The 13,326-nt window shown below is 51.1% G+C and overlaps 2 protein-coding genes across 8 annotated transcripts in view; one reads left to right on the top strand and one right to left on the bottom strand.

Moving 5' to 3' along the window:
• The window catches only part of LOC149349245 (cyclin-dependent kinase 14-like), a 185,685-nt gene that overhangs the window by 53,474 nt on the left and 118,885 nt on the right, over positions 1-13,326 (top strand). For 5 of the 7 annotated variants that reach the window (XM_089578185.1, XM_089578190.1, XM_089578184.1 and 2 more), the window contains one exon: positions 1,968-2,008. In XM_089578185.1, coding sequence (XP_089434311.1) covers positions 1,968-2,008 — 41 coding nt within the window. Of the gene's footprint in view, positions 1-1,967; positions 2,009-2,121; positions 2,218-13,326 lie in introns of all 7 variants that reach the window. The other 2 variants (XM_089578188.1, XM_089578187.1) reach the window with 1 other exon arrangement.
• LOC149349247 (uncharacterized) lies at positions 10,140-10,955 on the bottom strand. The gene is made up of 2 exons (XM_089579100.1): positions 10,824-10,955; positions 10,140-10,496 (listed from the first exon to the last, which is right to left on the bottom strand). Exons 1-2 carry the CDS (start codon positions 10,953-10,955, stop codon positions 10,140-10,142), a joined length of 489 nt encoding a protein of 162 aa, XP_089435226.1.

Genomic DNA, 13,326 nt, shown 5'->3' on the forward strand with positions numbered 1-13,326 from the left:
AACATACTCGCGCTCAATAATGAGCATAGCCTCACGCGGCAGAGAATCCTGCCTGCCAAGTGCGTCACATTGCGTCACAGAGTTCACATTGCGCTTTATTATTCATTTGGAAAGCCACATAGCCTGCCAAATAGTACAAGGCTGTTTCTTCTGGTGATGGAACACTGTATCTGGTCGTTGGAAGCATTGGAGAGGTCCCTGAAAGGTATCGCCATCAGCTCCTGCCAGATCTGTTCTTTCTAGCCTTTTTCTGGATGAGGGCGTCGTGACGCTTTTCTCCGAGGCTCTCGAAGGCACTAAATAAACACGATCAGTTCACGTCTCACAGTTCCATTTCACAGCTACTTCAACAGGTGTGTAAAAGAAAGCAGCCTAAATAATGATAAGATGGAAGACCCCATCTGAAGGTGCAAAAAAAAATTGTAAAATAGAGCAAATAAACGTTTTCCACCACCACCTAAATAATTGCCTGAACTTTGTCACTGTAGGGTGGTCTTCGTCACCTCCTAATGGGCTCACTAGGCCAAAAAATCTCTGAATTAAAAAAACATTATATATGAGCATTTCTAGGCTTTTTCAACGTGCCAGTCTAATTACCTCAAGCGGGTCTTGGTTTAACTTTGCTGTGAGCATATAGCTGACGCCCTTGCTGTGTAGGAAGTCTATAATGGACAGCACTGACATCAATGTCACCCGCAGGGACTCATCGGTTTGATTTGATGCGATGAGTTTGATATTTCCTCTTGCTTCCGTACGGATGGCGTTTCTCCGGGTTGCTCTTGTACCCGCTGGTACAGCCTGGCACGAAGCAAGTTGGCATTGTCGCGCTCGAAAGCTGCTTCACGGCCAGCAGCGTTTGTTGTTCTGAGTGCACGATGGGGACCACGTGTTCGCAGAGCGCACAGGAACACAAATGGACAAAAAAAGGCAACGACAAACCCGCGCACACGGGCTAAGCAGTAACTGCAGGAGAGGAGCCGCGCGCGCGTCGGCGACCGCGCAAACCTCGACTGCAGCGCCCTCTCACCGCCCGGGTACAAGCAGCGCCCGCTTTCAGGGGAGGAGTATGGAACTAAAAAAGTATCTATAAACGTTGTAGCAGGCACCAGACACGGTGCTCAGCTCACTTCGAGTTTAGTAACGCATGGCCACTGCCAGTCTTCGAAATGAACCAAACGCAATCCTCTGCGAGTACGGTGAACAAGTTGTACTTGTCGAAGTACTTTGCGCTTTCACAAGAAGTGTCTCCGAGACTTCAATACGCATGTGTTGCTTTAGGATATTAAACACCACTTACCTATAATCGCATTACATGCCCTGCCCAAGTCAAGATAACTGCTGTGCCTTGAGGGTGACTGAGTGGATTCAAAGAGAAGGGAGGCGTATACAGAGGGTGGCAGAAAGTTAGCTTGTCGGATGAGATTAAGAAGTTTGCGGTACGGTGGCCGCAGCTTGCGAAGGACGGGGTTAATTGGAGGGACATGGGACAAGCAGTCAGGCTAATATGATTATGATGACCTATAACCTTAATGCGGCCGTGCTTCAGCACAGAGACCCGTCGTAGTTGCTCAGTGGTTAGGGCGCTCGGCTACTGAGCCGGAGTTTTCGGGATCGAACCTCGCGGTGGTAGCCGCATTTCGATGGATGCAAAATGCAAAGGTGTCCGTGTGCTGTGCAATGTCAGTGCACGTTAAAGATCCCCAGGTGGTCGAAATTATTCCGGAGCTCTCCACTACGGCACCTCTTCCTCTGTTTTTTTTCTTCCACTCCCCCAGGGTGTCCACCTAGATGCGAGACAATTAGTGCACCATTTCCTTTCCTCAAATACCTAATTTTCATTCCAGCATGAAGTGTGTGTTACGGCGCGCGTTGACGCGGCACCAGGTGGGGCACATCGCTCGAGCGCTGCGTGCCCTTGCCGTCATTGCAAACTTAGTCTCATGAGTGCTTCTCTCATTTTGTTGCAGCACTGTCCAAGGAGGTGATCCTGCCCGATGCAGAAAACGAGGTGAGCTCTCATTTTCCGGACTGTAGCTTGAGAAGAGCTGGTAATAGGAGGCGCCGCTGCACCTCTTGCTCACGTAGTCCTTGTCCTCTCAGTTGCATTTAAATTGCGCACAGGCTCTGCTTGAATCTCCTGCGGCAGCCTCCAGAGTGCGTGCCATGCTGTGCTGATGCTGTGGCCATAGTTCGTACTGACAAAAAATGTTGTGCCAGGTACGTTTTCGTGCAGAGAAGCTACTTAGTTCTGGACCTTTCCTGTGTTCTCCGAGCTCCTAAAGAATTTGGCGAATTCCAGGGAGCTGACGAAGTTGGAGGCTAGCTTGCGACACGGTTTCGGACCGATGACACATGCACCTTCATTTGCATGCTTTAAGGCGCGGTTGAGGTGTCCACCGATACATAGCGATTTGAGAGCTACTGTGCCCTTTCCTCAAAGTGCATGCTTTCGCATTCCTCCACGTAAGCAGACTTAAGTGCCATCAGAATATTTATTACATGGAGCATTTCTATAAGAGGCAGATGGTGAGGTGTTTTTTGCAACGTTTGTGATGAGTCGCTGAGACATATCAGTACCTCCGCTTAGAGCAGCAACTGGCCTTGAGGTTGCCGTCAGCCCACACCTTCGCCTGCCAGTTAGTCTCTGATAGTCACTTTGCCGCACCGTCCGCCGAAAGTGAATGCAAGTTGTTGAGTTCGAATATAGTTGAAGGTATCAGGCAACTCTTTCCTTCTGTAATTGGCGCATGGACAACCGCAGTCACTTTTCGATAGAATGGCAACAGCCTGAATCACATGTACGAACTGTCAAATGTAGTCTCAAGCGGAAGTCTGAATAACCTCTCGAATTCAAAGTTTGTTGCCTCATCAAAGTACCCATTGAATTGGTGACGGTCATCCAGCCTGCGCCACTTTGCACAACGCAACTGAAAAGACGGGGCCAAATTCACGGCATCAACAGCCGCGGCGTCAGTGCGGCTGCGACCTGTTCCATCTGCATCGCTTTCCGTCAGATGAAGACGAGCGATGTCTTCGGCTGGCTAGCATTAACAGAGAGGATTTTGTGCCTCCTTGAGTTTACATGCTTTCTTCTCCAGCAAATAAAAAGTGATGTGTGGCATACGGACATGTGGCCACTTCAGTCAGTAACAACACTTGGATGCCTGTACAGCTTGTGACCTGCAGACAAGTATGAAGGTCACAAAATCGGAGCAATGGAAGTAGATAGCTCAGATAAGCAGAAAAAAGACCTCTCCAAAGTTTTTGTTGCATGCTAAATATTACAGCAAATGGTATGCGATATTACAGCACTGCCGAGTAAGCAATGTTGTTGCAGCAGTGTTGTTACCGCGAACAACCGGGCCTTGGCATAAGCAAAAGAGCATGCTCACTGCACCAGTCGTCAAGATACCAAAGTCTGCAAAACTTGTGTGAAGACGCGTGGCGTGCTTAAAGGTGCACTGAAGAGGAATCTGAACTTGTCTTTTTGCCGCGGGAACTCGATCTACACGTTCCTAGCATTCTTAGAAACTGCGACTTATTGCCCTGTATGGCCGATTTCCCAAATTAAATCGAATTAACGGCCGGCTCCCGCCCCTTTTTTTTTAATTCTGCCTCCTACGGTGGGCGGAGTCGACCAACGCGTGGAGTGCCTTTCACCCAGTCCCGTGGCGGCTAGCCGCTCTGCCATCGGCGGAGTAATACGTAGTAGTCCGTAGCAGCAAATAGTCCGCGCGTATTTTTATTTCTGCGGGGTTATTTTGCGGCTATATTATCTGCGAATGAAACTATTTATTCATGGAAACCTAAAAAACAAAATAAAGCGAAAGCAAAGCCTCCACGGAGCTGGCTGAAAAGGAACTTCATGCGTTGGTCGACTCCGCCCATCGTACGAGGCAGAATTAAAAAAAAAGGGCGGGAGCCGGACGTTAATTCGATTTAATTAGGGAAATCGGCCATACAGGGCAATAAGTTGCAGTTTCTAAGAATGCTTGGAACGTGTAGATCGAGTTCCCGCGGCAAAAAGACAAGTTCAGAATCCTCTTCAGTGTACCTTTAACGACGACCGCAAACGCGCTTACTCACCAAAGCACAATCGAGCTGCGGGTGGTGTGGCGAATTTCTACTGCCGCGTGGCAAATACCCATGCAACCGCTCATCTGACTTCCTCTGTTTAGTGTGGACATTTAGGGCCGCAACACTTTTCTTCCGACGAGTGAAGAGTGGACACGTAACCGAAAAAAAGTGGTGAGGCAGCGAGAATGGCCATTGCTCGCGCTCGCTCGGTGGCCAAGCCCCCAAACGAGCAACGGTGACATACGCGATGTCAACTAGCGTGGACAGTGCTTTCGTTCGGTGCCTGCACGCTCTGGCTTAATAAACATTCTCGCACCTACCACCTAGACCTGCTTGTAGGCGAGCATTTATCTCGAAGGGATCACCAGCTGAAACGCAGAGGACACCAGGCATCAAACGCCTCAATCTGGCACGACGCATATCTCGCTGAGAAGTGCATTGTAGTACCTGCCTGAAATTGTGAAGTGTATACGGGTCAGCTTTCACGAAAGAAATTCATCACCGTGAGTGGTCCAACAATACAGTTCGCGTCTGCACACCACGCACACTTAAGCAAAGTGAAATGCGGATAACGTAAACATTCATGAAGTGACTTTGTTATGCTGGCTGATTGTAGTCTATCGAACTCAATCATATAGCATAAAAGAAGCTTGTTGCTTCTTCAACCGCCGTCGTAGATAGCGGTGCAACCGTTGCTGGGCACTAGAGCAAACAAACAACTCACAAACAAATTTCGTTTGCCTAGGTCAATCATCGGAAAGACGGTGGAACTGCCTCCTGCCCCATAATCCGATGAAGTTCCGGCCACCACTAAACCAAACAGCGGCAGTCTTGCTCGAAAAGCTTTTCCCGCCACCCAGGCGCTTTTCTAGCATACACACACACACACACACACACACACACACACAAAATCAGAAGCTCCGAAACGCCAATTTGCGACGTCACCGTACTGCACCATGGGCGCAGCATAAATGCGCGCGCGCATACCAGCATGGCGCTAGGGACAAGAACAGAACATAGACGGCGCCACCTCCCCAAAATGGCGGCGCCCTAGATGAAATGGTCTATATATATGTATATATAGAAAGGTCTACGCTTCGTTAAAGGAAACATTTATTTGACTCGACGTTTCGATCAGAAGACCCATCTTTTTCAAAACTCTTGAAAAAAAATCTGTCTTCAATCAAAACGTCGAGTCTAATACCCCTGTCACACGGGTACTTTCAATCCTCGTTGAACTCGACCTGCATTGAGATTTTCGAGCACGCTCGAAACATCCGGTGCTGCACGGGCATTTTCAATGCTCCTTGAAAAATTTTCTCTCATGTTTGTTAGGTGCCGTCAAATGTTCCTCCAACAGCCAGAACATGGTGATGTCCAGCAACACTGTGCAGACGGGGGCAGCGCCAGCCAAATCCTTAGCCAGTCGTGGCACACCTCTGCTGCTGTGCGATGGAACCCGAGAGTCCGCAACGCCTCCGCGATTTTTGCTTAGACTGCGGCGTGTCTGTTCTGGCACCGCTGATCACTAGGTGGTCTTGCCACAGCCTCGCGCTCGCTTCACAGTTTGCGCATCGACGAGCAGGACGACGCCATCTTTGTTTACACTGACGGCGAAGCTTGGAGCGTGGTATCGAGATTATTTATAAATATGTTTGCATATAAGCAGGCATAGTGCTTGAAAATGTTCTTTCTTGCATTTTAATTAATTACAACAATTGTGGTTTTGCTTTGTTAACTAGTGTTTATTTTTTTAGCTTCGTGAGAGCAAGAGTGCTTTCGACTGTGCTTGGAACCTCAAGCATTCTCGAGCCGCCGCGGTGGCTCAGTGGCTATGGTGCTCGGCTGCTGACCCAAAAGACGCGGGTTCGATCCCGGCCGCGGCGGCTGGAATTTCTTTGGAGGAGAAATTCTAGAGGCCCGTGTACTGTGCGATGTCAGTGCATGTTAAAGAACCCCAGGTGGTCGAAATTTCCGGAGCCCTCCACTACGGCGTCTCTCATAGCCTTAGTCGCTTTGGGACGTTAAACCCCATAAACCAAACCAAACCAATCAAGCATTCTCGAAGAATCGGCATCGAGTAAAGCAGGATCGAGCTCGATTGCGCTTGAAAGTGGCCTTGTGACAACCGTCGATTTGCATTGAGTTCAATGAGCATTGACTCAATGAGGATCGAAAATGCCCGTGTGACAGGGGTTTAATCCGTTTCCTCTAACAAAGCATATACCTCACCATATTGTCACCGACAAACGGTTGAAGAAACAGACCAGGTTCTAATTAGACGAGGTGGGCGTGCCAGCCAGCAGGCAGCTCGAGCGAGGAAAAAGACGTTCTTCGAGCACCTCGAGTGCCCAAGGCTTGGCAAGTCCCAGCTTAAACAGTTCGGCCGCGGTACAGCGCCACTGAATGGTTCGTACGGTGGCATTGCTCCCCCTCTCTGAAGGGCACCGACTTGGTGCCGCAGCAGTGGGCAGCATGAAGAGAAGGGACGCCGCATGTGTCCGGCAGCAGGTGTAGACACGCCTGAAGCGCTAGCGGCCGTGGTACGGCTTCATCCGGGCGACATTGATGACTTCGGAGGTCGGCCGTCTGGAGGAGCGAACTGTTCCTTGGGGAAGAACTTCGTAGTTCACCTCACTGACTTTGCAGAGTACCTCGTAGGGGCCGAAATATCTGCGCAGAAGCTTTTTGGAGCGTCCACGCATGCGGATTGGGCTCCAAACCCAGACTTGTTTGCCGGGCTGGTAACTAACAGCTCTGTTGCGGAGGTTATAGCGGCGAGCGTCGTGGGTTTGCTGGTGCCGGATGCGCTGTCGAGCGAGTTGGCGGGCTGCCTCGGCGTGACGAACGAAGTGGTCAGCACCCACAACAGTTGAGGGAGTACTGCTCGGAAGCAACATTGCGTCCAGCATGGTGGCGGCTTCGCGACCATGCACGAAACGAAATGGAGTGAAGCGCTTCGTTTCTTGCAGAGCGGTATTATAGGCGAATGTAACGTAAGGAAGTATGGCGTCCCAGTTCCGGTGGTCTGCATCAACATACATGGAGATCATGTCGGCGATCGTCTTGTTGAGCTGTTCGGTGAGTCCATTCATTTGAGGGTGGTAAGCGGTTGTTTTGTGGTGACTGGTGCCGCTAAGGCATATAACCTCCTGCGTAAGGGCCGAGGTTAACGCCGTTCCCCTGTCAGTTACAACGATGGTCGGTGCACCGTAACGAAGCACAATGTTTTGAACGAAAAAGTTCGCAATTTCGTTAACGGTACCACGAGGGAGAGCTTTAGTTCCACAGTACCGGGTGAGGTAGTCGGTTGCGACCACAATGTAGCGGTTACTACCCAGCGAGGACTGTGGAAATGGGCCGAGTAAGTCCATGCCAACTTGGTGGAAGGGGCCTTGTGGCGGATCAGTAGGCTGCAGTAGTCCGGCTGGCTTAGTCGGTGGCGTCTTGCGACGTTGGCGCTCGCGACAAGTTCTGATGTAACGTACAACTGCAGCAACCCTGGGCCAGTAGTACTTCTGGCGTATCCGCGCCAAAGTGCGGGAAAAACCCAGGTGAACAGAAGATGGGTCATCATGGCCCGCCTGCAGGACTTCGTCGCGCAAGGCCGCAGGTACGACGAGCAGATAGACAGCTTCCGTCGGGTGGTAGTTTTTCTTATACAGAACGCCATCGTGCAAACAGAACGACGACAGTCCACGTGAGAAGATTTGCGGTGGAGACTCAGCGCTTTCTTCAAGATACTCAATGAGAGGCCGTAGTTCACTGTCGTCTCTTTGGTGTTGAGCGATGACGGACGTGGAGATGGCGCCGAGAAAAACAAAATCGGTGTCGGGATCAGCTCCGTTGGCCTCAACAGGAGCACGAGACAGTCAGCATCACTGTGCTTCCTGCCGGACTTTTAGACGATGGTGACGTATTCTTGAAGGCGAAGGCTCCAGCGTGCAAGCCGCCCCGAGGGATCTTTGAGGTTCGCCAGCCAGCACAGCGAATAGTGATCACTGACGACTCTAAAAGGGCGGCCGTATAAGTACGGGTGAAATTTGGCCACTGCCCACACAATTGCCAGGCATTCATTTTCAGTGGTGGAATAGTTCGCCTCCGAGTGTGACAAGGTGCGGCTTGCGTATGCGATTACGCGTTAGAGACCATCCTGCCACTGCACAAGGACCGCACCGAGGCCGATGTTGCTGGCGTCTTTGTGCAGTTCAGTGTCAGCTGACTCGTCGAAGTGGCCAAGGATGGGCGTACTTTGCAGACGAGTGCGGAGGTCTTCGAAGGCCTGTTGTTGCTCCTGGCCCCAGAAGAACGGTTCGGCATCTTTCGTGAGGCGGATGAGGGGCTCAGCAATCTGGGAGAAGTTCCGCACAAAACGCCGATAATGGGCGCAAAGGCCCAGAAAGCGGCGCACACTTCGCTTATCGGTTGGCATGGGAAAAGTAGCGACGGCGGCAGTCTTATCGGGATCAGGGCTTACTCCCTTAGCGCTCACGATGTGGCCCAGAAACTTCAACTCCTGGAAAGCGAAGTGACACTTTTCGGGCTTGAGGGAAAGACCGGCCGAACGAATTGCGGCGAACACGGCGCGCAGGCGCCTCAGGTGTTCTTCGAACGTAGTGGAGAAGATGACGTCATCCAGGTAGACGAGGCAGGACTGCCATTTTAGGTCGGCAAGCACGGTGTCCATCATCCGTTGGAAGGTGGCAGGAGCCAAGCACAGTCCGAAAGGGAGCACCCGGAATTCGTACAGACCATCCGGTGTAATAAAGGCTGTCTTTTCCCGGTCGCGCTCGTCCACCTCGATCTGCCAATAGCCACTACGTAAATCTAGTGACGAGAAATACGTGGCGTGGCATAGCCGGTCCAGGGAGTCATCAATCCGCGGCAGAGGATAAACGTCCTTTTTGGTGACTTTTTTTAGACGCCTGTAATCAACACAGAACCGTAGGGTTCCATCCTTCTTCTCCACAAGAACAACAGGTGATGCCCACGGGCTCGTCGACGGCTGTATCACGTCGTCCTGGAGCATTTCTTGAACTTGTCGGCGAATAGCGTCGCGTTCCTTCTAAGAGACCCGATAAGGCGGCTGGTACAACGGTCGCTGGTTTGCGTGAACAATAATGCGATGCTTTGTGAGCGGAGTCTGCCTAACTTTAGAGGTCGAGGCAAAACAGTCGCGGAAAGATTCGATAATGCTCTCCAGGCAGCGTTTCTGATGAGACGGGAGGTTCGGGTTCACGTCGGTCTTGATGGGAGTGGTCGGTGCCTCCACTGATGCCGGGATTTCGGACAACGCGTGCTGTCCCGCGAATTCACAAAGTTCTTCGAAATACGCAATAGCTGTTTTGCCAGGCAAACACTGAGGTTCAGAACCAAAATTGGTCACCAGAAGTTCGGTTCGCCCACTGTTCAATTCAATAATTCGGCGAGCTACACAGACTTGCCGACCAAGGAGCAGCGAGATGTTTGTTTCAGTGATGCCACGAGTGCTGGGGCTGTTATCGCACTCTACGGTAACAAACATGCTGGCTCTTGACGGGATTAGTACCTGGTCATCACAGACGCATAGCTTAGCCCTGCGTGGCTCGGTATCGTCGTCGACAGGGCCTTGGGTGGAAAACGACACGATTAGCTCCTGCAGATTGATAACGGCGCCATACTCCTGAAGAAAATCCAAACAGAGTATGAGGTCCTTGGAGCACTCAAGTAACACAGCAAAGCAACCAGGGAAAGTAACTCCGCGCATCTGGATTCGTGAAGTGCAGACACCGATCGGAGTTACGACGTGGCTACCAATTGTCTGGATCTGCGGCCCAGACCAAGGGGTCAGAACCTTCCTCAGGGCCATGGCTAACCGACTGCTCATTACAGAAAAATCGGCGCCGGTATCCACTAGTGCGGTAACGTCGTGGTTGTCGGCGGATACCGGAATTTCGGCAGAAACCAGTCGGTCGCAGCGCATCGTTGAGGTCGTCGTCGGTCGGAGTGTCGCGGCGAATCTTCGGATGGAGGCTCTTGACACGGTTCAGTAGCGGCGGCCCTACCCCCGGAGGATGCCGTCTTCAGTTTTCCCGACGTGGGGACGCACCTCTGAACTGTCCAGAGGACGATGGGCGGCCGGGCGAAGAGAACCGCCTTGGGGATGGCGATCGGGACTGACGTCGCTGCGGGGTCGAGGACTGCACGTTATCAGCCAGGTACAGCTCGATATCTCGTGGTCTTTCACCGTAGCGTGGTCGAGGTGCATCAGGTGAAAACCCTCTTAAACCCATTCTCCGGTACGGGCAGTGACGGAGGATGTGGCCGGGCTCCCCGCAGTGGTAACAGAGCGGTCGATTGTTTGGCGTTCGCCACACGTGGGCTTTGCTCATGCGGGGCCTGTACTCCTGCCGCACAGATGGTACTGCTGCGCTTGGGTACTGCAGAGGTAGCACTGGCATGGGAACGACGGGTGAAAAGGCTTGCCTCGCTGGCCCAGGACTTCGTAGTGCCTCGCTGTACGTCATAACAGAGGGCGCCGGGTGTGGAGCTGGGGGCGGCTGCACAGCTCGTCGCATTTCATCACGGACCATGTCCGTTACGGCAACGACACTGGCCTGTGGAGCTTCAAAACAAAGTTTCGCCAATTCCTCACGCACAACGCTTCTTACAAGCTCCCGAAGCTCATCAGCGGGCTGCGACGTAGGCGTGTCCTGGGAAGCAGCTGCTACAGTAGCTTCACGTCCGTAGTGCGCGCCCCGTTCCTGCAGAGAGCGCTTGATACTCGTTGCCTCCCTTGTGAAGTCTGCCACTGTTCTTGGCGGGTCACGGACCAGTCCGGCAAATAGCTGTTCTTTTACGCCGCGCATTAAGTGGCGCACCTTCTCCGCCTCTGGCATAGCAGGGTCGGCCTGACTGAACAGTTGCGTCACGTCCTCGATGAATATCGCGACGCTCTTGTTGGACTGCTGGGACCTCGAGTGCAGAGCGATTTCAGCCTTTTCTTTTCTTTCGCTGGTGGTAAACTTCGCTAGGAGTTCTCGACGAAAAGCCTCCCAGGTGGTGAAGGAAGCTTCGTGGTTCTCGAACCATGTTTTGGCCGAGTCCTGCAGCGCAAAGTATATGTTGCGCAATTTGCGCTCGCCGTCCCATTCATTGAAACCCGCCACTCAGTCAAATCTGGCCAACCAATCTTCTACGTCCTCGAACCTGTCCCCGTGGAACGGTGGCGGCGACTGAGGTGCGTGAAGGACGAATGGCGGGGCATTCCCGGAATGCTGAGTTGTCTGGCTAGCCACGGTTGATGTCATTGCTCTTACCGCTCTTACCGGCGCTGCTAGTTGGCCGAACTCTGGTTGTAGGCCTCGCAGGCGGCGGCTAGCTTTGTGGACGGGTGTTGAGTCCACGGATGGATAACAGGCGTCAAGAGAGTCCTCGCAGTCAGAGTACATGGGACGCTACCCAGCACCTCCACCAAATATGTCACCGACAAACGGTTGAAGAAACAGACCAGGTTCTAATTAGACGAGGTGGGCGTGCCAGCCAGCAGGCAGCTCGAGCGAGGAAGAAGATGATCTTCGAGTACCTCGAGTGCCCAAGGCTTGGCAAGTCCCAGCTTAAACAGTTCGGCCGTGGTACGGCGCCACTGAATGGTTCGTACGGTGACAATATACTCCTTTAAGCAGTTAAGTACTTCATGCTCTCGCAACCTATATATATATATATATATATATATATATATATATATATATATATATATATACCGTGTGTCCCGAAAATGGCTGATGGATTTTGAAAATCGATTAAAAAAAAGACGGAATGAGATAGAATTGTATTGCTTGAGGCTTTACGCTTAGGAAATCGGTGAATTTTATGGGCATGGTTCTCGGATCAAGCATATTTTCACGTCGATGGCTACGTCAACAAGCAGAACTCGCGATTTTGGGGAAGTGAAAATCCTCATATTGCTGAACCATCATCCCTGCATTCACCAAAATTATTGGTATGGGCTGCGGTTCCCTCAAAAGGAATAATAGGGCCGTTTTTTCGAGAGCAACCGGTGAATGCTGTACGATATCTTGGGATACTGGAAGAATTTGTTACGATTCATACCGCTTTGGAGGACCTTCCGAATGCCTCCTGGTTCATGCAAGATGGCTCTCGTTCACACTGATCGCGTGCAGTATTTGATTTCTTGAATGAACATTTCAGTGAGCTTGCGATTGCCTTGGATTACGACAAGCATACAGGAAGTGGCATGGCATGGCCTCCTTATTCGCCAGACTTGACGCCCTACGACTTTTTCCTTTGGGGGCACCTGAAAGATTTGGTTTACCACCAAACTCCACAAACAATTGTGGAGCTGAAGCAGCACATCTGTACATGTGAGGCAATTCAAAGTGACATGTTACATTGGGTGTCTGGGAACTTTTGCCTCAGACTGCGCCATGTTGTCGCAGTATCTGGTGGTTACATTGAAAATGTGATTCTTTAGTTTTTTGCAACAGTCCTAGCAAAATTTTCTTACAGATGTTTTATTTTTATAGCTATTTGAATTTTGAAGATAAAATTTCCTGATTTCCTAAGCTTAAGGCTGCAAACAATACAATTCTATCTCATTCCGTCTTTTTTTTTATTGATTTTCAAAATCCATCAGTCATTTTTGGGACACACGGTATATATGAATATTTGACATGAAGCAGAAATCTACTGTGTGTAACCTGCGTGTGTCCGTCTCATTCACTGTCCTTTTATCCGCTTCAAATGGGAAGCATACGTGGCTTCTCGAGAAGTGAATAAACACAGTATCCTGAGGCAGAGCCGCTCACCCAGTCGTGCATTGTATAAAAGGCCATTATGGATAGCATTCAGGCATACACTAGAAGAGGGATTCCCACTTGCTGCGGTGACTTGTGACATAATCGGCACTTTCAGTGACGACTTAAAAATGCAGTCTTTAATGAGGAAATAGAAAGCTCACTGTTTGCGCCCTCAGAGAGCACCAGGTTGTGCCCCCCCCCCTCGTTCCCTTGTCGCCTTCCCAATTTTAAGAAAACACGAATGCAGACAAAAATCAAAATAAAAAGGACACCTCTGTCCCGACTCCCAAGGCCTCGGCAGCCGCCTGCCGACCTCACACCATGCGCCACTCTTCCACGGGTTTCTGCGGCCAGAGACAACCCTGAAAGCCATTTCATTGGGCTCTTGCCTTTGAGCCCTTGAAGTTCGTCGCGGAAATAGCTGAATGCAGGATTTATTTACTGTTTTCTT

This window comes from Amblyomma mixtum, chromosome 3 (assembly GCF_055824585.1).
Source record: "Amblyomma mixtum isolate Tamu chromosome 3, ASM5582458v1, whole genome shotgun sequence".
Lineage (NCBI taxonomy): Eukaryota > Metazoa > Arthropoda > Arachnida > Ixodida > Ixodidae > Amblyomma > Amblyomma mixtum.

Coding starts and splice junctions, on each gene's coding strand:
- LOC149349247 (XM_089579100.1), bottom strand. CDS start 10,955: ATGCCAGAGGCGGAGAAGGTGCGCCACTTAATGCGCGGCGTAAAAGAA. Junction 10,497..10,823: donor CGAGTATCAAGCGCTCTCTG/CAGGAACGGGGC, acceptor CTACCTCTGCAG/TACCCAAGCGCAGCAGTACC.